Below are 26948 nucleotides of genomic sequence, written 5' to 3'. Positions count from 1 at the left end.
TTCTTACATCTATAACCTAGTATCTAAAATGCTCTTCTTCCTAAATAAAGTTAATTGTTAGTCTAACTGATGCTCCTTGCAAGGCTATCTCCTTTTTCTGGCTAATTCTATATTTATAACATTAGTTTTCTACAATTCAAGAGTAATGTATCTAGATGCGGTTTTATTTTTTTATCATATTTTGGAGTCACTAGGCTACTTAAATTTTTGATAACTTTCATGATGTCTGGTAAGTACATCTCATTTCATCACATATGAACTTTAACTTTTTCTTCTGTCTCTTTTCCTCTTAGAATTCTTAAATATATATGTTGCTATTATGTGCCATGGAGTTGGCTGCAACTCATAGCAACCCTATGTACAACAGCACTAAAGCCTGCCCTGTCCTGAGCCAGTGTCACTGATTCTGACACACCTACCTCCATTGACCTAGTTCTTGTACCAATTAATCTCATCTGGTGTCTTCCTCTCCTGCACTGTCCTTCCCCCTTTCCAACCATCATGTCCTTCTCCAAGGATCAGTCCCTTCTGGCCACATGTCCAAAGTATTTGAGACAGAGCTTTAAAATCCTAGCCTCCAAGGAGAAACTTGGTTTCACCCTCTCCAACATCTACTTGTTTTCTTGGCAGTCCATGGTATGTTCAAGACTCTTTCTCAGCACCACAACTCAAAGGCATCAATTCTTTTTCTATCATCCTTAGTCATTATCCAGCTCTCATGGTGCTGCCAATTGACCCAGTGGTGAGAATCTTTGTCTTCTTGATATTGAGCTTCAAACCATATTGAAGACTACAGTCCTTGACTTGGTGCAGCAAGTGCTTCAAGTTCACCTCAGTTTCAGCAGGTAGGGTTGTGTCATCTGCATAATGGAGACTGTTGATGAGTCCTCCTCCAATCTTGATGCCATATTTCTCCATAAAGCTCAGCTTCCTGAGTGATCTGTTCTGCATAGAGATTGAAAAGGTATGGAACAAGATGCATCCCTGACACACTCCCTTTATGATTTTGAACCATGTAGTGTTTCCCTGCTTTGAGGACTGCTTTCTGGTTCAAGTATAGTTTTCACAAAAACACAATCAAGTGTTTTACACACACACGCACACTCTCACTCATATTTATTTATGTTGTTATTTGTTCACCCATTTTTATGTACATTGCTTCTCCCCCTCCTTTATGTTTCTCAATTTTTGTATGAACTATCTTTCAGTTCACTGGTATCATAATTCAACAATATCTAATCTGTTGTTAAAACTATCCATTAGATTCTTAATTGAAATGTGCTTTTTTAATGGAGGAACTACTATCCTTTTTTCAAATATTCTCTGTCAACTAAGAGGGTTTCCTTGTAAAATTTTCAAGTTTGGTTTTTAACTCTTTGAATATAATGAGCATACCTGTTTTGATCAATGTCAGTAAGTCCAGTATCTGGAGATTTGCTGCTGTTGATTGCTGTTTGTGATGCTTCTTGCTTACAATGTCTGGTCCTCTTTACTTGTTAGTTCTATATGTTAAAAATTACTTATTGAAATGGCTTGAGGACTAAAATGATGTTATCTTTCTCCAAAAAGAATTTTTGTTTACTTTTATTATGTTCCTAGGGAAAATAGCAATCTTAATCCATGATCATAGTTTGAGCTTAGTTTGGGCCACTTTTATGACTCAAAGTTAGGCTGTAGTCGAAGGGATAGCTTGGTTATTCTGGTTCACTCTTACTCCTAGGGTGCATCCCTTTAAGGTTTTTAGCCCAAAGAAGGGAGTGCTTCACCAGTGTCCTCACTCTTGGCAGGCCCGGGACTCCAATTTTTATCACCTTAGCCCTGCAAGGGTACAAAAGTGTAGTTCAGTGTCTTAGCTGCCTTAACTGTATGTGAAAGCTACAGAACCATCTTGACTAACATTTTATAATTAAAAGAACTTGGAAAATAGCTTTCACAAATGTAGATACAGCTATGGAGTAGATAATATAATTGAAGTTAATATATACTGCAAATAAAATTCATCACATCATTAATAGAACAAAGAATTTTGAGTTAAATAGCAAGCAACTAGGTAACATGACAAAAAGAATAGAAAAAGTCACTCTCATACAAAAACTATGAAGTTCCTTCTTTTTCTCACCATTTTCTGCGAGTGGAGCAAGAACTTCAAAAATCATTTCCCTCTTATCATGTTCTATTTGTTTCTTGAAGAGTTCTACCAGCTCTTCAGCTATGTTAGTACTGGCAAACTGTTCTTTACTTGATTCTGCAAAATAAAAGAGAAAACAAATTAAGTAAAGAATATTAAACTCAGAAATTGTTTCCTATTACTTTCAATAACTGGTAATTTTCACCACTAACAAACATATAAACACTTCAAACATAGGAAAAATAAAATCCATAGTTAAATGTCCTGGAAATGGAAAAAATGTCTAAGGCTTTAGAGAAAATGTTCTCAATAAATTATATGATATATAAAAAATGTGCATTAGGAAAAAAACCTTATAGGTAACCATAGCAACAACAGAAGTACTTCATTACAAATTCATACTTTCAAAGCTTTTTTATCAAAGAAAAAGCTTACAACAAACTATTTTACATGATTAAATTAAATGCAACTTATCATCTAATCTTTACTATTATTAAAATATATTCTTTTTTTATGGTTCCTGGCAGCCCTACATGTTTCTGAGGTCTTATTCCTTCTTTCTTCTTCAGTATCTTCAACTTTTCTTTACCATAAAGCTCATCATCACATTTAAATTTGCTTTAGCATATTTCACATAAAAAATAACATCTCTAGTTCATTCCTTTCTTCAACTACCATTCAGTTTTTGTTCTTTTCCACAATTTCTTAACAGAATTCTCTATATACAATTCACATACATTCCTAAGCCAGTCTCTTTCACTTTCTCTTTTTCCCCCATCAAACTGCAAATACTATCAACTTGGTACAAGGAGCCCTACTATAGCAGTGGTTCAGTGCTCAACTGCTAACCAAAAGGTTGGCAGTTCAAACCTTCTGACCACTCCACTGGAAAAAGATACAAGTCTTGTTCTTTGAAGACCTAAAGCCATGTAAACTCCACAGAGGCTGCTGTACTTTGTCTACTGTATTGCCATAAATCAGGATTTTTTCTTTCTTACTTTTTCAGTACTTACCAGGTCATCTAATTATCTTCCTTTTTGATACTTCCCTAAAATATTCTCCTTATCCAAGCTTACCTAAGTCACTCAGTAAATAACTAGATCATCTACCTACCTGCACATGCAGAAATCTGGGAGTCATGTGCAATTCTAATTCAACTTTCATATCCAAAGAAACATCAGGATCTATTGATCAACTCCTCAAGTTCAAAAGTACTCTACTGCACTCTTCCTCAAATTTCCTTCAAATTTCTTTGGTCAGATATTCCATAAATTTTTCTTGGATAAGTTTCTTTCAGAGAATCCTGATTTAATCCAATCTGACTGGTTGGTCTCGCTTATCTGAGGGGTATCACTGACATCTGAGAATTCCTCATTATTATTTGGATGGATCATTTCCTCATGCCAGAGATATTTTTTCCATGTCTTTTCCTTCATTTTGTTTTGGGGATGAAACTTCCAAAAACCTTCTTAAGAAAAGGTAGATTAAAGGAATTTTGAAATAAAGGAATTTTTTTTATGAAAATGTACTTTCTCACCTTGAGTTTATGTCTTTCATAAAAACTAGGGCTTTACTATATTACTTTCCCATGGTGACAATGATCCTAATTATATGCTAATTTTAAATTACTTTAGTAAATGGAAACTTTTTTCACTTAATAAAAGCATAAGCTTCTTGAGGACAAGGGCAGTGCATATTGTTTTAGCCATTAAATATACAGTGTATAACAAGTGTCCAAAATAAATTTACTGTTTGAATAAAGAAGTTAATGAATACTGAAATTCAACTGTGCTCTCTCTACATTTTGGGGAGTCTTGGTGTAAAGAATACTACTTTAAAAGAAGGAAAACCAAAAATGTTAACATGGCATAATACAGTCTTGATTAATTATATGAAATGACTTTTGGTACATGCCTGAACAATGAAAATTAACTCCAGTATGGAATGATTCTAGTTGTTGTTATGTGCCATCTAGTTGCCTGCAACTTATAGTCACCCTATGTCCAACAGCCCTAAACCCTGCTCTATCCTGTGCCAATCTTAATTTTCTCTAACACACCTACCCTCATTACCCGTCACTGAATCAATTCATCTCATCGAGGGTCCTCCTCTCTTGTGCTGTCCCTCCACCCTCCCAAGCATTATGTCCCTTTCCAAGGACTGGTCCCTACTTGCAGCATGTCCAAAGTATATCAGACGAACCAATACAAACAAAGGGAGGGGGGAAAGCGGTGGGATGAGGTGTCTTTCCCAAGAAGCTATTTTCAGATATCATATTAACTGTTAATAATTCTATCTTAATGGAAAATTACAAATCCTAGACATCATGTGTTGATCATCTCTCTGCTTCAGACAATTCTTCAAATGAAATGAGTTTCAGAAGAAGAAAAAAAAGTCCCAACTAAAACAGACATACGCCATTACTTATGTAGTTACATTCTCTTATTCTTTAAAATAAGTGTTAACTCTTTTATTAGTATATATTCTGTTCTTCCATATATTTGATACACCAAAACAAAACCAACATTGCCAAGTAATTCTGGTTCAATTCAATTGCCAGCACAAATAAATAGTGTGACAGGATTAACAGAGGAATTAGAGAACAAAATAATTTGTGTTAATCCTCAAAGTGGATAGAGAGGAAAAACGAGTAATGGCATGAATTCTCATTTGGACATTGTATCAAGACTAAATGCCATGAATTCTTTACTTGCGCAAGTAAGAACAAAAACAACCAGAACAACAAATCTCATTTTCCAAAGCTTTATTTTTATCAGTTATGCATGCAACTGGTTAAGAATTGCTTTCTGATATTTAGGCAGTTTACAGCCCCTTCTTTCTCATTTCTTCTTCTTTAGAAGTAAACAGATAAATCTCTTTTAGATAATTCATTTGTTAACTATAAAGATTAACATTCTATTTCCTTCCTAAAGCTCCTGTAAAGATAAGTGAGGGTCAGCACACATCCAGGGCCATGCTTCTGCTTGCAATGAGTCAGAACCAATCCAACTGCTGTATGAGTTTGATTTGGTTGTATTCTCTTCATTGAAACTGAAGTACTGAAATCAGTATTTTAGTATACAGTATTCAGGAATATGGCTCTTTTTAGTTAGAAAAAACAAAATTAGGTCTTTTATTTATAAAGTAAGGAAAATTAATAGCATTTATTTACTTGGTTTAATTATTCTCAAAATAATTAATGAAGAGAAGGCACTCTGGTGACTCAGTAGTTAAGTGTTTGGATGCTATCCTAAAGGTTGGTATTTTGAATCCACTGGTCACTTCAAGGAATAAAGATGCTATAGTCTACTTCCATAAAGAATTCCAGGCTTGGAAACTGTGAGGCGGTTCTATCCCGTCCTATAGGACTGCTATGAGTTAGAATCAACTCAATGACAGTGGATTTTTAGTTTACTTTTATAAACATGACTATGAGGAAGATTCAGATGAAGATTTATAACTTTCTGGTCAAAATCACAGGAAGGAAGAAAATAAAGGAATCAAAGACAATGGATCAAAGAGAAAAAAAAAAGAATAGAGGATGGTGGGCAGGGTAGAAGTATTTGTTGTTGTTGATTGACATTGAGTTGAGCATGGCTCAAAGCAACTCTATGAACAAAATACCCAATGCCTTTCTATAACTATCGTAGTTTCTCCAAGTTCATACTTTCCATAGGCATGTGGTTTAGGAATTGGATGCCACTCCTGCTTCCAAACCTGTCCTACAACTGGGAGCTTCACCAAACACTGTCCACATTGGTAAACCATTACGGTATTTAAAAGCCCAATGGCACAGGATTCGCTATCTCAGCAAACCCAGATTACCTCAGCACAGCAAACTGACAAGGAATGATGTATAAAGTAGAAGAATGTTCTTCCAAAAATATAACAACACTAGTCTCATTTAGCTTAAGTGTTGTCAAGTCGAATACGACTCACAGTGACCCTATGAACAAAAGACCTGAACTCTGTTCTAAAATTAACATCTTTTCTTTACATTCATAGAGTTTATAGAGTTTCCAGAGGCATCTGGTTTAGGAAGTGGATGCCACTCCTGCTTCCAAACCTGAATTAATCTGGAATCTTCTTTAAACACTGTCTGTGATGGTTAACGACGATGGCATTTGACACAGATAAGGCACATTGATTTGCAATTCCAAGTTATTCAGTAGAGCAAATAGAGAAATGACTGCTGTACCATTTAAAGAATATTCATTCTTATGGAATTTTAAAGACACACCCAGCAAATGCTATTGACTATGCTCCAGCTTTGGGTCCTTGTCAACTAGGGCAAAAGTCCGAGCCTACTGACACCTGCTTGTGGAAGGGAAAGAACCCATAACATAACCCAACATCAAAGAATATAGCTTTCAATATCAGTGGTTTCCAGCATTAGTATGGTACTCTGTGGCTTTGGATTTTGAATAATTTCTGGTCAAAATGACATCTTTTCTGGTCTTCTAATGTCATTGAAAAGACATTCTTAAATCTTATTTTAAAAGTCAGTCTTTGGTTTCAAAGATTTTGGGGAAAAGAACTAGACCTTACTCTGCTAATTTCTACTTCACTCAATAAGGAATTAATTTATATAAGATGTAATAAATTATATCCTTTATATTTGGCATGAAAATACAATTTTAAATTTCAAGATTTTCCCTCTCAAAAAAATGCTAAAGTCAAGTGTGAATAATTTTAAATATTCAACTATATCAACTGATGCATATATACTAAACATTAAACCTTTAATGATGAAACAATTACAGAAGTAAAATAACTCAAATTGTGAAGACTACAATCATAAGATCAAACAGCAACTATTTTTACAATGAAGCAAGTATATCTATACTCATAAAATAGAATATGATCTATATGGATTTCCTAAAATGCCCTGGTAGTGTAGTTATAGAAGTGCTCACCTGCCAATGAAAATGTCAGACTTACCAAGTTCTGCCAAATTGCCAAATGCAACAAGACACATTTCTGTAAGAGCTGCATTTTGGCAATGGATGCCCAACAATTTCACTAAAGTAGGAATAACGCCCATATTGATAAGCTGAGCTTGAAGTGAATCTGTAAAAAAAATATATTTGTATAGTTCAAATATCAAATTAATATTATTAGCAATAAGAAAACATGTCTTATTCTTCCATTTGCAAACTTAATGCTATTTTAATTACAGCAGAAGAAGAGAAAGTCCATTCATCATTATCTTGAAAATTTTAAGGACTAGTTAAAAAAGAATTGGGTCATGAATCTTTTCTTAATGTCAAAAAGAAATTTAGAAATGAGAATAATTCAAACAATAATAATCATTTTTTAAGAAAGCAACTTATACCTTTTAATATCAGGCTTTTAAATGTATGAAGAACTAAACATTATAATTGGCTTTGAAATAAAAATGTTAAGCAAAGTAACATTTGCATTATAGGAAATAATATATGAAAAATACAGGGGGAAAGCAAGTTTAATAAAGATCAAGAAAAGAGAATAAAAGTCTTAGAAAACCTTAAAATATTTTAATCATAATGGATGAAAAGAACATAATAAATAAGTACACAAAAATTACAGGTTTGGAGTACTTGCAAGCGTAAAAGTTCTTTGATGGCTGTTAGGAAGGAACACAGCTTTAGCAAGAAAAAAAGTGAGTTATTTTAAATAATTTTCTATTCATAGTATTAAATTATGCATACAGATATCAGTAAAAAGAAATTCTCGTTTGAGAAGTGAAGAGAATAGGTCAACATAGCCTTGTCATCCCCACTTGAATACATTTTCTAAGTAACTAATTTGTTTTAAAGTACTAAACATGCCTTGGGATTCTAAAATGAATCTTTATGGACATCAATAAAATATCCGTAACAAAGCTGAAGGGAAAGGAACAAAAAACCAAATATCAAAATATACTGCCTCTTGGAAGAAAAGAGGCATACAAACCATGTCTATACAAAGCACTATTATTGTAAATAACTGGTTCACCCAAATAAACAGTTGTGTTCTTCGAATATTTTTACCTCCTTAAAAAACCTTTATTTGTTGCATATAACACTCCTACCACATAAATATCATATATATGTATATGCATATGACATGCTGAGTGCACATAGAAAACTAACGTGAGAGCGCTGTGTGGTTTACAAAATAAACCTCAACATGCAGATTTTCGAGTAAGACGACCGACCGTATATGCCAATTTCAATCTAATTTTCTCCAAGTTCTTTTAAATTATCTTTTGGGAATCTTAAAATACATCCTATTTCTTACAAAATAATATTTATATCATACACCCCTTTTAGAGAGTCTGTTTCCTAATCCTCTTGTCTTAGATAACTTGAAGATAAAAAGGTCCTTTTGGCCGACTGTCAGAGAGCAACATGAATGCAGAGTTGAGGTGTATACCCCATAGGCCTGGTTGTCTTTTAGAACTAATGCGTGCAGAGTGAAGTATAAAGATATAAGTAAGAGCGCTGTTAGTGAAAGGGTTAAGCAGGAACAAACAGACACTCCACAGGAGGAAGACGTAGCAGTTTGCTTCTTTAAAGGTTACAGCAGTGGAAACCACATAGGGAGATTCTATTCTGTCCTACAGGGTCACTATGACTCAAAGGCAGTGGGTTTGAATTATCTTGTGTTATGCAGAGATAGTCAACAGAAGGATATTACCCCTGAAAGTTGATGAGTAGTTATGGGTAAGTATTTGGGTAGGTGGTGGTGATACAGCTACATTAGTAGGATTAAAAACAGATAAGAGAAGAGGAAAGTTGTACTTAAGAGTTGAAAGAATCTAAAACAATTTCAAATTTTGCATTAGAATTATGAATTCTAATCCAAAAAATTAAAAAATGTGTTCTGTGTTCAACTAGATGATTTGATTTTCTGATTTTGATGGCAAATATTTTTCCCAAGTATACAATTTAGCAATTAATAAATTATTCCTAATACTTGTTTATTTCTTAGGAAGCATTTGTATTATAAACCTATATACTGTATTGACACCTGACTTTTATTTAGAGTCAACAGTACCTCGGGGAGGGCTTTTGTATTTAAAAGTTGGTTGTTATTACATTTTGAAGGAACATTCTTCTAAGTGGTACAGCACTCTTCTGTCAATATGCTCTATTGAGGTAACCTGGGGTTGCTGTGATGCTGAACCTTGTGCGACTGGGGTGTCAAATGATATAACAGTTACCCATGGTGGACAGTATTTGGTGGAGCTCCCAGTAAAAGACAGGTTTGGAAGCAGGGGTGGCAAGGCTTCAGGTCTTTTGTTCACATGGTCACTACGAGTTGCACAATTTGATGGTAATCAACAACAAGAACATATTGTATTGACAGAATATTTCCATTACTGACTACAGTTTTTATCATAATCACATCACTCTGTGGCCTCAGATACACTTGACTGAAGCCGTGGTATTTTTAATTACCCTACCTGGACAATGAGCAAGGAATACTCTAGAAGAATCGATGCATTTGAATCATGGTGTTGGCAAAGAACAATGAATAGACCATGGACTGCCAGAAAAATGAACAAACTTTTCTTAAACGAATTACAAAGAATACAACTTAGAAGCAAGTACAGTGAAACTTCATCTTACAGATTTTGAATGTTACTAGGAGGGACTAGTTTCTGTAGAAGGATACCATGCTTGATAAAGTAGGGGGTCTGTGTTACTCTCTTGTTCATGGGATTTTTAGAGGTCTGTTACTAAGAAGTGTATGGCCAATCCTGCTTCCTAGTCTGTCTTAAAACGGAAGCTCTACTAAATCTTGTCCACTATGGGTGACCCCTCTGGCATTTGATACACTGGTGGCACAGTTTTCACAGCACCTACAAGATACCTCAGTACAACAAACTGACAAGTAAGTGTTGTAATAATTAGAATTGTAGCTATAAAGTGAAGATCATCCCCTCAATAGAACAAACTGACAAATAATACAGATACCCAAGCTATAATTAGCAATATGCAAACCATTCCCCTTATACAAAGATTGATACATAAATGTTGTACTTTAACAGAAAACCATAAAGAGAACCAGACATACAAATATTCTTCTTGGAGAAGATAGCCTCTTATCACCCCACCCGAGGCTCTTGATAGAGCAGCAGGATGGAGTTCTAGATGACAATTTTATGGCTCAGCTGGATCCTTAGAGCTTGTGTTTACACTCCAAGAATTGGAGAACAAAAATGGAAGACCTTCTCAGCATTTGTCAAGCTAAAAAAACGGAAAAACAAATGCAAGCCTCGAGTTGCCATACGTAGAGATACTGTGGGTAAAATCTTGAATAATCTAGGAAGCAACAAAATAAAAAGAAGGGAATACACAGAATCACTGTACCAAAAAGAACTGGCTGACAAGGAAAGATTTTAAAAAATACCGTATGATTATGAGTCAATGTTAATGCACGAAGAAGTCTAAGCTGCACTGAGGGCATTCACAAAAAATAAGGCCCAAGAACTGATGGGATACCAAGTGAAATGTTTCAAATGACAAATGCAGTCCTGGATGTGCTCACAGGTCTATGCCAGGAAATCTGGAGGTCAGCTACCTGGCTGACTAACTTGAAGAGATTCATATTTATTCCCATTTCCAAGAAAGGTGATCCAACAGAAAGTGGAACTTATCAAACTACCATTAATATAAAATGTAAGCAAAATACTGAAGATCATAAAAAATAAGACTAGAAAATTACATGGACAGAGAAATGCCATATATTTAAGCTGGATTTAGAAAAGGCTGTAACACCAGGAATATCAGTGCCAATATCAGATGAGTCCAGGCTAAAAGCAAAGAATATCAGAAGAATTTCTATTTGTGCTTTATTGATTGTGGGAAGTCATTTGACCATGTGGATCATAACAAATTGTGGCTATAACTGTGAACGGGAGTCCCAGTACTCTTAATTGTGTTCATTGTGAAACCTATCCCTAGACCAAGAGGTTGTTGTGTGAACAGAACAAGGGAGCAGTGCATGGTTTAAAATTAGGTAATGTGCATATCAGGGTTGTATCCTTTCTCCATACGTATTTAACCTTTATTCTGAGCAAACGATTTGAGAAGCTGGACTCTGAAGAATATACAATCAGGACTGGATGAAGATTAATCAATAACCTTCAGTACACAGATAACACAATCTTGCTTTCTGAAAGTGAGGATTTAAAGAGTTTGTTGTAGAAGACCAAAAAAATCAATATGGATTGCATCTGAATGTCAAGAAAAACCACTGGACCTACAGGCAGCATCATGATAGAGAAAAGACTGAAACGGTCAACAAGTTCATCTTACTTGGATCCACAATCAACACACTTGGTATAAGCAGTCAGAAGATCAAGAGATGTACTGCATTGGGTAAGTCTGCAATCAGGGACTTCTCCAAATTATTGAGGAGCAGTGTTATTAGTTTGAGGACTAAGGTGTGTTTTATTCTGGCAATTCCTAGGTTGCTGAAAGCTAGACAGTGAATAAGGATGACAGAAGAACTGATGGCTTTGAACTGTGATATTGGAGAAGAGTATTCAATGTCCCATGGACATTCAAAACAAAGAGCAAACAGGTGTGTCTTGGAGAAGATGCAGCCAGAGTGCTCCTGAAAGGCAAAGATGATAAAATTTTGCTTTACATACCATACTTTGGGCATGTTGCTATAAGAAGCTATTTCTTGGAGAGGGGCATCATGCTTAGGAAGGAGGTGGGACAGTTAAAGAGAGAAAGACTCTCAACCAAGTGGATTGACACAGTGACTGCAGCAATGGGCTCAATTGTGTCAGGGATTGAGAGGATGACACAAGATATGAGAGGGTTCAAATCTGTTGTTCACAGGGTTGCTATGAGTTGTATTCAACACGATGGCACCTAATGGCAACAACAACAAAGCAGAGGATCAGTGAAAAGGAAAATAGGACAATCTTTAATGAGATGGATTAACAAACTGGCAGCAACATAGGCTCTAACAACAATGATTGTAGCACATAATTGAGCAATGTATTTTTTGCTGTACATAGGTCACTCTGATTCTGAACTCACTCTGAAGCAGCTAATAACAAGAATGCATGAAAGAAAATTCCAAGTCAGAAATTATTTTGATAACTTACCAGTAGCTAGAGTTCTTTATTACTATTACTAATTTGCTTCTCCAAATCTTATTGTATAGTAGCATTCTTATAATTTATACATTTCTTTCTTTATTGTATTTGACTACCTCTTCACACACTGCAGAGCTATTGAATCATTTAAATTCCACATAGGTAAGCGTGAGCACTAGCGCATGCATTGAGTGAGTCCAACTCAACTATGTCTGCATTTATGTAAGCATCACACACCCCCTCAGTACTGTTGGTTCAAACTATAAATATACAATAGTTCAGGAGGAGTAACAAACTTCGTGAAGGAAAAACCCAGCAGAGGAAAACCATTTTGAAGACAATGTTCTTCATGTTCTCTTAACTTGGCTTCTCTATCACAAATGTTTTACTTTTAAAATAGAACAATTTTAGTTCCAGGGAAAGGACAAAATGTTGGGAAATGTTGCAAACAGAGCTTAATACAATCTTTAGTATATACATGGACACAGTGACATTTAATATTATGGCAGATCAAGAGAGAAAAAGTAGTATAGCCAAACAGTATACAGCATGAACTGCCATAATTCATGAAAATCATGTTATTTTTTGAAAAGGTGTTTTAAAGTTACAGAGGAGCCAAATTAATTATATACTCACATACAACACACATGCCACACACTAACAGAAAACAAATGTAGTCATCCAATTGCACAGACTCAGTTTGGATCATTTAAGTGCTTTCTTTGACTTCTAGGATGTAAATGCAAATAAATATTATACTCAACTCTACAGTTTGTTCTTATCTACTGAAGGCAAGTCATCCTCTTTGAATAACAAAGGTTCAGGTGAGGGGGAAAAGTTCTACTCAAACAAGATGATACAAAGTTCTAATTTTTGTATAAACAAAATAATGGTTCTAAAAATGTGGTCTATGGACCCCGGGTGCTCTCTGTAAATCTTTCAAAAAAATCACAAAATAAAACCAATTTTCTCACTGACATTTGCAATGCACATGCCAAAACTATGATAAGTGAAACTTGTGGTGTCTTAGCATGAATCAGAGCAGTCACACCAAACTGTACCACTGTTACTGCTGTGTGCCATCAAGCTGGCAATGACTCATAGTTGAGCCTCTAGCAGGTTTTCAGAGGCAGTAAATCACACTGGAAGAGACTGCCCATCTTTCTACTTTGGAACATTTAATGGTTTTGAACCATGTGCCTGTGGAACTGTAGTGCAGCTTCTTACAACTAGGCCACCAGAGCTCCCTGGTCTTTATATACTGCATACCATTACACACTTGCAATAAAAGATAATAAAAGCTCCCCCCCCCAACTTTTAAAATTATTTATTTTTCACAAAAAAAGTGTTATTCAATGTTATCCACCTAGATGTGAGTTTATAAAATGCAAAATGGAAAAGATCTCATTTTATATATCCATTTTCATTTCAAAAATACTCTACATAAAAAAAATACTCTACATATTCTTTGACGTCTCCATTATTTTTTTAAGAATATGAAAGAATCTTGAGGCCAAAAGTTGGTGAACTGTTGTGCTGAACGAGAATCCAATTTTTATTAGAGATTGAAAAAATCAACAAAAAAGAAACAGATTCTGAAGCTCAAGGAAATTCTTGGCAAGTGTGATGGCAGAAAACAAAAATGCAAAACAACATAGGCAGTATAGATGTTGATACTCTGTTATTTTTGAGAAACAATAATAATTAAAAAAACCTTGAATATATTATCTTGCTCGTCTGAGTACATCTATTAACACATGGAAAACATAATCGAAGATTGGGTCTATCTGTCTATTTTACAAGTATGCATGTTACCAGTAAGTAATTTGTTTTTTATTAAGAAAAGGTCCTGTTGGTATGGGATAAACATATCTTGGAAACAAATGTTTAATTTTGATAATTTGTTTCTACTGTAAAAAAACACCTCAACAATCCTGCATATTGACTTCAAAAGACAATGGCTCACTTTCATGCTCTCCTGAATATTAGAATATTATCAGAAATATTATTTTTAAATATATTTATTATTTATGTTATTTTACTGGAAAAAATTCTTAGAACCAGTATAGATCAAATCCTCTAACTATATTTGAAACAGTATATGAAGCAAGAAGAGCAAGGCGGAGACTTCTACACTCCTTAATAAATACCAGCTACTTCAGGAATGTTTATAGATTCAACAAGCACAGTTCACAAAAATGCAACCCAAGGCCATACATAGAAAACAATTACTATGTGTGAAAGACAGCCTTTAGACAACACTATGTTATAAAAGTCCAAAGACTTAAAAAAAATTACTCCTGACACACAGCACAGACAAATACCGACCAAAATACAAAATTACATAATAAATATCAAGATGGTATAAGTCCTACATGATCTATGAGTGGAAGAGGAAGAAAGGCACTGAGGGGGTGCAATACAGATGCATATACAAAGAGATAAAAGGCAATCAACACATGCGCTGGTGTGAACACTTACCTACCTACATTTGAAATTCAATGGTTCCAAGTTCTTCAGGCCACACTCATGGAACTCCAAAGAATGGAGATCTGGAGAGAAGATCTCAAGTTGAAGAACCTTTCTCCCTAAATTTTATGGTTACTGTTTTAAACATTGGTACAGACTAAATTATAGGTCTAGAGAAGTATATGGAGAATTCTAATAATTCAACTGAAATTATGTTGCTCTATTACTAAAAGTAATACACTCCTTAAGATTCTCATTTATCTCACTCCTAAGAAAAGGCCCTTTCATACAATGTTACCAGGATATTGATTAATAGGACTTGCTGATGAAATTATGACAAAGACAGACACACAACTGAAAACCGTTTTAACATCAGTGTGAATATTTATAATATGTACACTATTTGTGTATATAGAATAGTTCCTATATATAAAGAGGTTTGCATAAAAAACCCTGTTAGTTATATAAAGCTGAAAATATGAAAACCATGTAATTAAAAGTCTTGATGAGAATTTAAAACACAAATTGACTTCAAACCATTTGGGCTTAACACAGAATGAAGAAAATTGCCCTTGACTAATAGCATATTTACATTTCAAGAAAATGATTTGAAAAATAGAAATTATACAACAGTGATTTAGCTCTGAAAAGAAAACAGACTTACACGCCACCACTAAGGTGAGGAGCTCTGATGGCCTAGGTAAGGAGTTACGCTGCCAACTCAAAGGCACATGGTTTGAATCTGCCAGCTACTCCACAGGAGAAAGATGAGCAATCTCCTCTTGTGTCATTAATTGTCTCTGGAAACCCACTAGAGGGTCAGCAATGGGTCAGTTCTAACTGGAATGTTCAAACCCATATACAGAGTTAAGTGCCTGTACAAGCATTGACCTTCCTTTTCAATTTATTAGTATGGATTTATTGATTGACTAGGAAAATGAGAAACATTTATTCTAAACCTAGCATAAGGAATAGGAGATATTTAGGTGCCTTTAAAACGAACTTCAAATTAATTATTTTACGGTCCACTTTAAGCAAAACGTGCATATTAGGAGCACTGCCCCAGATTACTCTTTTAATATAAGCCCCAGGTGATAAGTCCCAAATGACATGGAGCAATTTCCATACCACACGAGTAGCATTCCCTAAATAGCATAGATTGCTACTCTAAATGACAGACCAGTTTCCTCACATCCATACGGCAAATATGAAGGAAATACTGTAAGAATATCCCACAGATATTTTTTGAATCACCAAGAAAGAAAAATAAGTATTTCACTAACAAGGAATTAAGAAAGCAAAATCAAATGGCTACTTTGTAGAAACCATGTATATGCTTATATATATGTTTATATTTAAGCATAAGACAAGGCCAGAAAATTGTAAGGTTCTATATTTTAGTGACTTTAGAAAGAAATTAATTTTTCCTTTCCTGATGACATGTTAATGCTTCTTTCTTATGCACAGTTTTTATAAAACAACTAACTTTAATCTTTGCTTTACTGATTTTCACTGTCTACAACTTTATTACAATTATAACAAACTTTTTTATTTTATGTCTGTGGTATAGCTTAATAAAAATACAAACTTGCAAATACAGAGTTTCAAAGAGGTATTTATGAATAGAGTGACTTATAATAATTTCAGTGGGCACCAATATACGTACAAATTAGGTTTTAAGTTATTTTAGTCCCTAGTGATTTGCTTTAGACTTTAGACTTTCCCTGTTTTCATTAAAAATGGAAATTAACTCTCAAGGATGCAGATGATGTTTGTGAATCATCTATGGTAAATTTTTTATCATAAATTTGGCACCCATGGCACCTCTGCTGCTGCTAATATATGCAGCAGAGAATATCAAGTAATGCATTGGCCAAGAGTTTGTAGGGTTTCTAACTTTATTAACAAAATATATTCTAACAGCATATTTTTCTTCCAAGTATTGATTTGTCAATAAAAGTTCTAGACAAAGCTAAGTATTAAAAAAAAAAAGAAACATTTTTAAAAATCCTAAGATGTGATAAAATGCTATAACATTTAAAAACAGGTGGATAAACGAACAGAATTTTCAGTTTTCTGCACAATGTTTTGGATAAGCAAGCCTAGGGGAATATAGGCTTAAGAATTCTGAGATAAAAAATATGTTTGTGTGTGTGTGTGTATACACACACACACACACACATATACACACACACACTCTAAAAAGTTGTTTACAGAGCATCTAAAATGCTAAAATGTTAAGGTTTCAACTAGTTGAAGAAAATACAGGATGCTCAGCACAATCTCTCAAATGCAAATAACATTTTTCCCTATCTGCATTGTCAAATACCCAGATTATTTTGAAAAGTAAGAGAATTGAAGAGTACTTTTTATCCACATGGAAAACAGGTATGTTTTTTCCATAAATTATAAATACAAAATGACTATTCTATAGGAAATCACTAAAGGAAAACTTCAGAAATGTACCACTGTAATCCAAACCATGCAGTGCTCTCCTGCTCCATTCACACAACAGCCTCCTGGTCCAGGTATAGGTTCCTCGTGAGCACAATCAAGTGCTCTGGGCCTCCCATTCTTCTCAATGTCTGCCACAATTTGTTATGATCCACACAGTCAAACACCTTTGCATAGTCAATAAAACACAAATAGACATTCTTCAGGTATTCTTTACTTTCAGCCAGGATCCATCTGACATCAGCAATGATATAACTGATGCCACCGCCTCTTCTAAATCCCACTTGAACCTCTGATAATTCCCTATCTATGTACTGTTCCAGCTGGTTTTTGAGTGATCTTCAGCAGTATTTTGCTTGCACGTGGTATCAATGATACTGTAAGATAATTTCCACATTCAGTCGGATCACCCTTCTTGGGAATGGGATCAAATATAGACCTCTTCCAATCTGTTGGCCAGATAGCCATCCTCCAAATTTACTGGCACAGACAGGTGAGTGCATCCAATGTTACATCTGTTAATTGAAACAAGCCAATTGGCAGCCCAACGATTCCTGGGGCTTTATTTTTTGCCAATACCTTCAATGCAACCTCCACTTTCTCTTTCATTACCATTGGCTCCTGTTCATATGGTACTTCCTAAAATTTTTTATTGTCAATCAATTTTGGTACAGTGACTCTGTGTATTTCCTTCTATTTTCTTTTGATGTTTTCTGGATCATTCAATATATTTTCATAGCATCTTTCAACATGGTGATATGAGGCTGGTTTGTTGATTCTTTTGGTAATCTACAGTATATTCAGTACTCTTCACCAATACCGTAATTCAAAGTCATTGATTCTTCTTCTGTCATCCTTATTTATTTTCCAACTTTCAGGTGCATAGGAAGCAAACTAATAACCATGGCATGGATCTGTCACACTTTAGTCTTTAAATGGACCATCACTGCTCTTAAGAATTTTGGAAATATCATATCTTTTTAATTTCTTGACTGCTGCCACCATGGGTATTGATTGTGGATCCAAGTAAAATAAAACTGCTGACAATTTCAATCTTTTCTCCATCTACATGATGCCTGTTGGTGCAGGGTGAGAATTTTTGTCTTCTTGATGCTGATACTTAATAGACATTGTAGTCCTTGATTTTCTACAGTAAGTGCTTTAAGTTTTCCTCACTTTGAACAAGGATGGTTGTGTCAATGGCATAATGCCAAGTTGTTGGTGAATCTTCCTCCAATTATGATGCAACATTCTTTATACAGTCCAGCTTCTCAAATGATTTGCTCAGCATACAGATTGGATAGGTATGGAGAAAGCTTCTACAGTATATTATGTTAGCTTATTTACTGGGTTAAAAAATCAAATGTAATCCAACACTTAAAAATCTTAAGATAGTACATTAAAAGCTGTATTTTGAAGTCTTATTTCTCCTGCCACAAGACAGCCAGTACCTGGCTAAACACTTACATAGAAATTATTGGCTAAGAAGAACAATGACTCTTTCTTTTCAAGGAGATATGGAATCTTCAATTTGCCACAGTTCCCACAACTATGGTGTTACTAATACCATGACCAAATGTCAGTATCATTAATGTTTAACCTTTTCCTTTTTTATGTATTTGCAATACTATTTCATTATTATTATTAGAAACCACAACTGCCAAATATTTAAAATGTTAAAAATTTGGTGAGAAGTTCCTGTTTGCAGAATACATAAAAACAAAACATAGTATTACAAGTTCAAAAGTCAAATAAAATGTCTGTCATAAGACTACAAATTAAGTTGTCCTTCTGAAACAACTCATAGAAGATGCTATTAGATATATACAAAAATTGAGATTCTGACCCATGACTAATTAACAAAAGATACTAAATAAGTGAATAATATACTAATAAATGTACAAAGAAAGGTTTAATTTTTTTTTAATCTTAATTAGTAACCATAGTGGCCATCTAATATTATTTGACCTATCAATGGTTGCTAGATATTAAGAATGCGCTCAAGTAAAAGAAAAGCTTCTTTACAAGTATTGATTATATTATATTTAGAAAATCTTATGTCTACGACTACTCTGAATTCTGTTCCCCCCCACTATAGGGCAGGTTTTAAAGTAAATGTGTGGGCTTTTTCTCCCAAGAAGTAAATGTAATATCTAGATAAAATAATTTTACTTTCATAGACACTGTATGTGCTTAAAAGGTAATCCTTGAATTAATGTAATCAACATGAAGCTATTTTGATGTTATCTGGGAAAAAATGTTGATAGCAAAGTTTAAATCATACTGTAGTTGCTGTGTTTCTACCCTCTGGGAGGAGGGAAATAGTAATTAACATAGGGAAGCCATTCAAAACCTAGTCTCATTTCATAAATTAATTTTGTATTTTTTTAAAACATTATCGTTTATATTAGATAATGATCAATTTTTATATGCCACTTATGGATTTTGTACAGATAATTTTTTCTAAATAGTTTTCTTTTTTACTATAAATAAAGATGATTTTAAAGATAAAAGCAAGTTTTCAGTTTTGTTTACCATTCTCATTGCTATAGTTCATCAGCATGCCACAAAAGACAGTCAAGAGCTTCTCATTGGCGGGGTCTGTTCTACTGCACAATGACCTTAAATGGTCAACTACAATCTGTGCACCACCTGCTTGGTCAACTGCACTTCTGCCCTCATCTGTAAAACAAAGAGTTAAATTAAAAATAAAAGAAAAAAGAAATGTATTTTATAATTTCAAATACAAAACCCAACAGTGTTATTTCTTAATTAAAAAGTAAGCAGAAAACAAACCTAAGTAGGAAATCAACTACATCTTTTTTGAACAAAAAACCAAAATTAAACAAATAAACATGGAAATGTGAGTGGGATGGGAAAGAGACAATCAAAGACTATTCTCATTGGCATCATATAGAAAGAAGATGAAGGAATTTCTGTGTGTCCTACCAGTGTATAATAGGCAAAATTTTGCTCCTTTCTGGTTCACAAATAAAAACTCTATGTAAGAAGGGAAAAAGTCCTAAAAACCAAACAAACGAACAAACCAGGAACTAAGTGATTTCTACCACTGTAATTATTTTCCTCACCTTAAAAACTACAAACTACATCTTTCTATCACTAGCTTTCAAAACCAATTATTATCAAAAAACACATAGGACACAAATAATTTCAGCTCAACATATGTAATTCCTAAATATGAGTATTAGTCTTCTTAGTAGTATGTTTCATACTCTATAAGCATATTTTCTTCTTTATCTTTAGATGGTTCATTTTTTTCCTTTATTTGTTATAATTTCTTATTCCCTACATATGGCTTTCCCCCCCTTATTTATGGTCCTGTATTATAAAACAAACCAATATACTTCACTATTATGACCAATGGCCAATTTACAGGCAATATTTCTTGCATATGTGCACATCTAAATTAAAAAGAACAGACGTCATTTAAGTGTTTAGAATGGACTAGCTATAGTTTTTCAAACCCTTGGACATAGGAAGGGAAAGTAAAGATGAATTTCTTTCTAAATCTGATATTGTTAATGTCAAATATGACATAGATTCTAAAACAATGCTATCTAGTAGAAACTTATCTACATGTTATCTAAAATATCTCAATAGCCATACTGAGAAATTAAAGAGAAACCAGTGAAAAAATTCTCGTTTTTCAATCCAAATAATCTAAAATAAAATTATTTCAACACGTAATGAATACAAAAACTACTAAGAAAAAATTTTACTTCTTTTTCGTGTACTAAATCTTGGAAATCCAGTGCATTTTAAACTTGGGTAAGAGCGAATTTACATATCAACTGAAAATGTCCATATCTCTACACATTTAACAGCCAATTGGGCCTAGTGTGTTGCACAACAAAAAGATATGACTCACAAAAGCAATATAGCTATGAAACAGGAAGGGAAATGAAAAAAAAATGTAATTTTACCAATTAAAGGACTAAAACTAAGGTTTTAACTTTACAAATATTGCTGGATAATACTGTTGTCAATGTGGCTATATACTGTCAAATTGGAATCAATTCTTGTTGGTTTTCAGAGACAGAAAACTGCACCAGATAAAGAGTGCCTATCTTTCTTCCATGTTGTAGCTGGTGGATTTGAACTATATACCTTTTCATTGGGATAGCAATGCCTAACCATTAAGCAAACTGAGCTCTGTGGAACATATTAGACATTGCAGCTTAATATTATTCGTTATGGTTCATATAAAGCTAAGCTTCAGGAACATTAAGGAGTTCTGTGGCACACTGCATTCATTTTGTGCTGGGCTGCTAAATGAAAGGTTAGTATCCACCAGCTGCCCTACTGCAGGAAGATGAGCACAGCTGGCTCCCATTATATGATTCATACCTTCTGGAACCTGATGGAAGGTCAGTATAAGATTTGATGGGTAGAAGCTGCCCTGAAATCCCAAAGGCACATGGTTTGAATCCACCAGTTGATATGTGGGATCAGATGGGCAATCTCCTTCCACGCAATTTATTGCCTCTGAAAATCTACTGGAGTGTCAGCTTTGGGTCAGTTCTGACTCGATGGTACTCAACAACAACAATAACGATATTAGTTTAAAAAATCTGAAGACTGTTTAAGATGATCCGTGATAAAAATAGAACAACAAAGATTTCAGAGTTCAGAGGAATGTCCTAGGATAACCAGTTACTGATAAAAATGTAGAAATGATAAAACTGTAGAAAATTCCTATATGCTCAGGATAGTCAGCCAAAAATATTAACCAAATCTCATTAAAAATTAGTATCCTTATTTTATAATTATAAAAATGACTGGGTATTTTGTGTGTGGATAACATTACAAAACCTGATTTTGGGGGTTAAAAATACAAACTTTATGACTTTCAAAAATAATTTAAGTACAAATGGTATTTGACTTTGGTAACTAAATAAATATGACTTTTAAAATACGTGTTAGGTATGCTTAGGACCTATGAAAAATCTTGAAGATCAGTGAGACCAAGCCAAAATGTCATATGCTAGGAAAGTCAGGCTTACGGGGAGCACATTTGCAGCCAATTTTAAATGCTAGACTGACTTCCTATTAGTACTCATTTATTTAATCTTCCAAAATTGAATAGTTTAACACATTTCATTTGAAAATTTGTTTAATGAATTTAATAATTTAATTATTAAGAACATGAATAAAATTACAAGGCAAATTAACTATTTGTGTTCCAGAACCACAAATGTTTTAATGTTATTAGTCTCTTCTTTCAGTCCCTTTCTTGTGTTTGGATTGTGTATGATACAGCTCTTATATGTCAGCAAGGGTAGAACATAAACACAATCCTTATACTAGAAACTATACAATACCTCAAAATTTGAGAAGAAAAGCAAAGCAGCACACTATGCAGTAAATCTTAGTTGAAAAAGATATCAATGTAATTACAGGAATGTATATGTAACGTTAATGTTTATGCCTATTCATTTTACAAACCAGCCAGGGAAATGAGTAACAACATTTCAATAAAATGTTTAAAAGAATGTGAAAACATAAAGGACTAAATTTCTTTTTTACTTTAACCAAAATCATGGACAGAATGCATCTTTGAAAGGATTTTACACAATTTTAAGTATATAGTATATAAATGCACAAATCATTAGGAATTATTTTTCCATAATCAAAGCTTGTTATTGTTTTTATTGTTAGATACCATCAAGTTGAGTACAACTCATAGCAATCATATGAACAAAAGATCTGAGCCTCGTCCTATCCTGTGCCATCCTCACAATCTCTGAAACACTAAGCCCATAACTGCAGTCACTGTGTCAATCCATCTGGCTAAAGGTCTTTTTCTCTTTCGTTATTGCTCCACCTTCCCAAGCATGTTGTCTCAAATGAATAGCCTCTGCCAGCAACATGCCCAAAGTATGTGAGACAAAGCTTTATCATCTTTGCCTCCAAGGAGCACTCTAGCTGCACCTTTTCCAAGATACTCAGTGCTTTACTCCAACAACACAGTTAAAAGGCATCAATTATTTTTCTGTATCCCTTTTTCATTGGAAAGTTCTCAGATGCCTAACAAAAGATTGAAAAAATCATGACCTGAATTAGGTAATCAAAGTAACGCTACAAATTTATCTTAGGATATTTTCATTGCTGTTGGCTAAAACTTAATTTTCAAATAAAAATTGAAGTTCTGATGATCTAGTGAGTAAGAAGTTGTGTTGTCAATTCAAAGGTAGGAGGTTCAAGTCCATTAGTTGCTCTGTGGGAATAAAATGGACAATTTCTCTTCTACAATTTGCAGCTTATGAAAATCCACTGGACGGTCAGCCATGAATCAGTTCTGACCCCACAGTAATGATACTATAATAAACAGGTAACTTGTGAACTTCCAAAGTTTTGTTTTTTGAGGTTTTTTTTAGTTTTTTAATTCTTGAAAGGGAATGTCTTTTTCTTAATTGTGAGGTAGTTAATTGTACTAGAATGTTGAAAAGCCCACAACAAAAGGAAGAGATGCCAAAGGAAGAGTAGAAAAGATTTCAAAGGTAGCTTGAGAAGACAGAATATTAAAATGGAATGTGTAAAAATCTGGAATTAGAAGGAAAAAATAGAAGAAATCTCCTTGTATACCTCAAGCTGAAAGAACGGGAAAACTAATTCAAGCCTTGAATAATACCAAACAATGTTATGGGCAAAATCAAGAATGATCCAGGAAGCATCAAAAGAAGATGGAAGAAATACACAGAGTCACTGTACACACGCGTGCGCGCACACACACACACACACATATACACCCAACAAAAAATCCCAACTGGCTCATATGGAATCATTTCAAGAAAAAGTATATGATCAAGAATCAATGATAAAAGAAGTTCAAGCTGCATTGAAGGCACTCCAAAAAAATAGAAGGTCCCAGAAATTATTTGGATACTAATTCACATGTTTCAACAGACAGTTGAAACAATGAATATAATCTGTGAATATGAATATACTCACAATGAATATAATCTGTGTCATCCAGGAAAGCTGGAGGACAGATACCTGGTCAAATGACTGGGAAGAGATCCATATTTGTTTCCACTCCCAAGAAAGGTGAATAAGCAGAACAAGAAAAATGTCAATATTATTACTATCACATGCAAATAAAATCTTGCTGAAGATTATCCAAAAATGGCAAGTACACCAACAGAGAACTGCCAACAGTTACAGCTGGATTTAGAAGAGGCTACAGCACCAGGGATAGACCTGATGTTAGGTGGCTCTTGGCTTAAAGCAAAGTATATGAGAAAAATGTGTGTTTGTGTTTTATTGACTATGCAAAGATATTTGATTGTGTGGATCAGAACAAATTATTCTTCTTGAAAAGAATGGGAATTCTAGAATACTTAATTGTGCTCATACAAACATCTGTACCTAGACTAAGAAGCTGTTGTCCAAACAAAGCAAGAAACACTTTAGGGTTTAAAAGTGAAAAAAGGTATGTGTCAGGACTCCACCCTTTACTGAGTAATTAATTTGAAAAATTAAATTTTATGAAAAGAATGTGGCATCAGGATTGGAAAGACTCATCAACACCTGTGCTATGCTTACGACACACTTTTGCTCACTGAAAATGAGGACCTGACACACTTGCTGCAGAAGATCAAAGACTACAGCCTTCAATATGGATGACATCTCAACATCAAGGAAGGAAAACTCCTCACTAGCAGGCTAAAAGGCAGTATCATGATTTATGGAGAAAGACTGAAATTGCCAACAATTTCATCTTGCTTGAATCCATAACCAGTGAAATAAAAGTATCTATTGGATTGATAAAGTCTGCTATCAAGGGCCTCTTCAAAGTGCTAAGGAACAGTAATGTCAGCTTAGACTAAGGTGCACCTGATTCAAACCATGGCCTTTTCAATTATTTGCTAGGCATCTGCAGGTGGGACAATGACGAAGATTGATATAAGAAGAATTGAAGCCTTTGAGCTATGGTGTTGGAGAAAAGTACTCAGTAACCCATGGACTATCAAAAGAACAACAACAAAATGTCTTGAACAAAAGTGCAACCACGGTGCTTGTTAAGAGTCAAAAGATGGTGAAACTTCATCTTACGTACTTTGGGCTTGTTTATAGGAGGTGTCACTGCTTGAAATAAGACATCATGCTTGAGAAGGGGGGAGGGGTCAGAAAAGAACAGAAAGACTCTTCAACAACACAGTGACTATAGAAATGTGCACAAGTGTATGAGAGATGATGATGATGATGGCAGAGGAAAAGGGTGAAGTTCAGATATGTTTTACATAGAGTCACTGAGTTATACTCAACAGCTCCTAATGACAAAAAAGTATAGTCCATTAACTCTTTATCAATGCTACTTTTCTGAATGGTGACCTGTCTCATAGAGTAGTTTTGAGTACCAGTTTAACATTCTCTACCCTACATATGAGCAGGAAATTAAATCCAAAGGATATGTAACTAGCCTAGAGCAAACTCACTGCCCTCCAGTTGAAATTCCCACGATAGTGATTCTCTACTGACTTTCCAAGGCAGTGGTCTATGGATAGGGAGCTGTACTGCAAACTCAAATCTTGGAGGTTCTAATCCACCAGTTTCTCCACAACAGAAAGGCAAGCAATTTCCTTCTATGCGATTTACTGTCTATGAAAACCTGCTAAAGTGCCAGCTGTGAGTCAGTTCTAGCTCGAGGGTACATAACAATACCAACAAATCTTTACAGGAAGACACTAGCCATTATCCTTCCAGAATGGCTGGTGGATCTGAATGGCCATTCAGTTTGTATCCCAGTATGTAATACATATATACATTCTGATTATCATTAACAGTCTGAAAAGAGAAGTTAGAAGGTTCAAGTATTTTAGGATGATTAAAGAGGAAAACTATTAGAAGAACACTGGCATCTGAACTGGGTTTGAAAAGTCTCTGCTCTGTAATTTCTTAGAGCTTTCTAATTTCCTTGTGGCAATTTGGGCAATTAAGTTACCTAAACTCCCTGAATTTCAATTTCCTCAGTTATAGAATAGGGATAATAGTTATTTTCTCTAAGGGTGGAGTAAGGATTAAAATATACATGGAAACCCCTAAGACAATGTCACTGTTTACTTTCACTTTTTGTTTTAAACAACTCATTTCTAGATTATCTGAGACAAATACAATGAAAGTTATCTCAGAAGGAAAGTTCATTATGTAAAGAACCCCAAACATTTAATCTAAAGTTAATTTCTAAATATTTTTTTCAAATTAAAAAATCCATACTTGTCTTGCTACATTTCACTTTTGTGGCTAAAATATTGTCTGTTCTTATTATACTAATTTATTTATAAAATTCAAACACATTGTTTTTCAGAAGATTCTTCCAATTTCCCTTACCCCACCATCAAATTGTACAACTCCATGATTAATCCCTCCCTTCCCCTGCACATCCTCACCCCTCTGCTTCCAGACTCCCTCCACATCCCCTTTAAATCCTTATACTCATTCTACAATAATGGTTTTATACAATATTTGTTCTTGTGGGACTGAGTTCACTCAGCATAATGCTCTCCAGTCCCTCCCAAGTTAGGTAATAATTTACAAAATCATTGCTCCTGTATGCTGTGTAGTATTCTATTGTGTAAATGTACATAATTTCTCAATCCATTCTGTTGTGGTTGAACATTTGGGCTGTTTCCATGTTCTTGCAATGGTGAATTATGCTGCTATGAACACTGTTGTTCAAGTCTCTGTACCTCAGTTCTCACTGTCTTGGGGATATTCCAAGTAGTGGAATAGCTGGGTCATATGGTATTTCTACGTTCAGCTTTTTAAGGAAAACACCAAAATGCCTTCCAG

At 34.4% G+C, this 26948-nt stretch overlaps 1 protein-coding gene across 6 annotated transcripts in view; it reads right to left on the bottom strand.

Moving 5' to 3' along the window:
• RAP1GDS1 (RAP1, GTP-GDP dissociation stimulator 1) overlaps nucleotides 1-26948 on the bottom strand; it is a 202532-nt gene that overhangs the window by 66008 nt on the left and 109576 nt on the right. For 3 of the 6 annotated variants that reach the window (XM_006893072.1, XM_006893073.1, XM_006893074.1), the window contains exons 5-7: nucleotides 19671-19817; nucleotides 7070-7198; nucleotides 2120-2245 (exon numbers count right to left, since the gene is read on the bottom strand). In XM_006893072.1, the coding sequence (XP_006893134.1) occupies nucleotides 2120-2245; nucleotides 7070-7198; nucleotides 19671-19817 (402 nt within the window). The remainder of the gene's footprint in view (nucleotides 1-2119; nucleotides 2246-7069; nucleotides 7199-19670; nucleotides 19818-26948) is intronic. The other 3 variants (XM_006893075.1, XM_006893076.1, XM_006893077.1) reach the window with 2 other exon arrangements.

The sequence above is a fragment of the Elephantulus edwardii genome, unplaced genomic scaffold (genome assembly GCF_000299155.1).
Source record: "Elephantulus edwardii isolate Elephantulus edwardi_28Jun2011 unplaced genomic scaffold, EleEdw1.0 scaffold00122, whole genome shotgun sequence".
NCBI classification, from domain to species: Eukaryota; Metazoa; Chordata; class Mammalia; order Macroscelidea; family Macroscelididae; genus Elephantulus; species Elephantulus edwardii.
The sequence above is the reverse complement of the archived record's forward strand: the minus strand, read 5'-3'. Positions and strand labels throughout refer to the sequence as shown.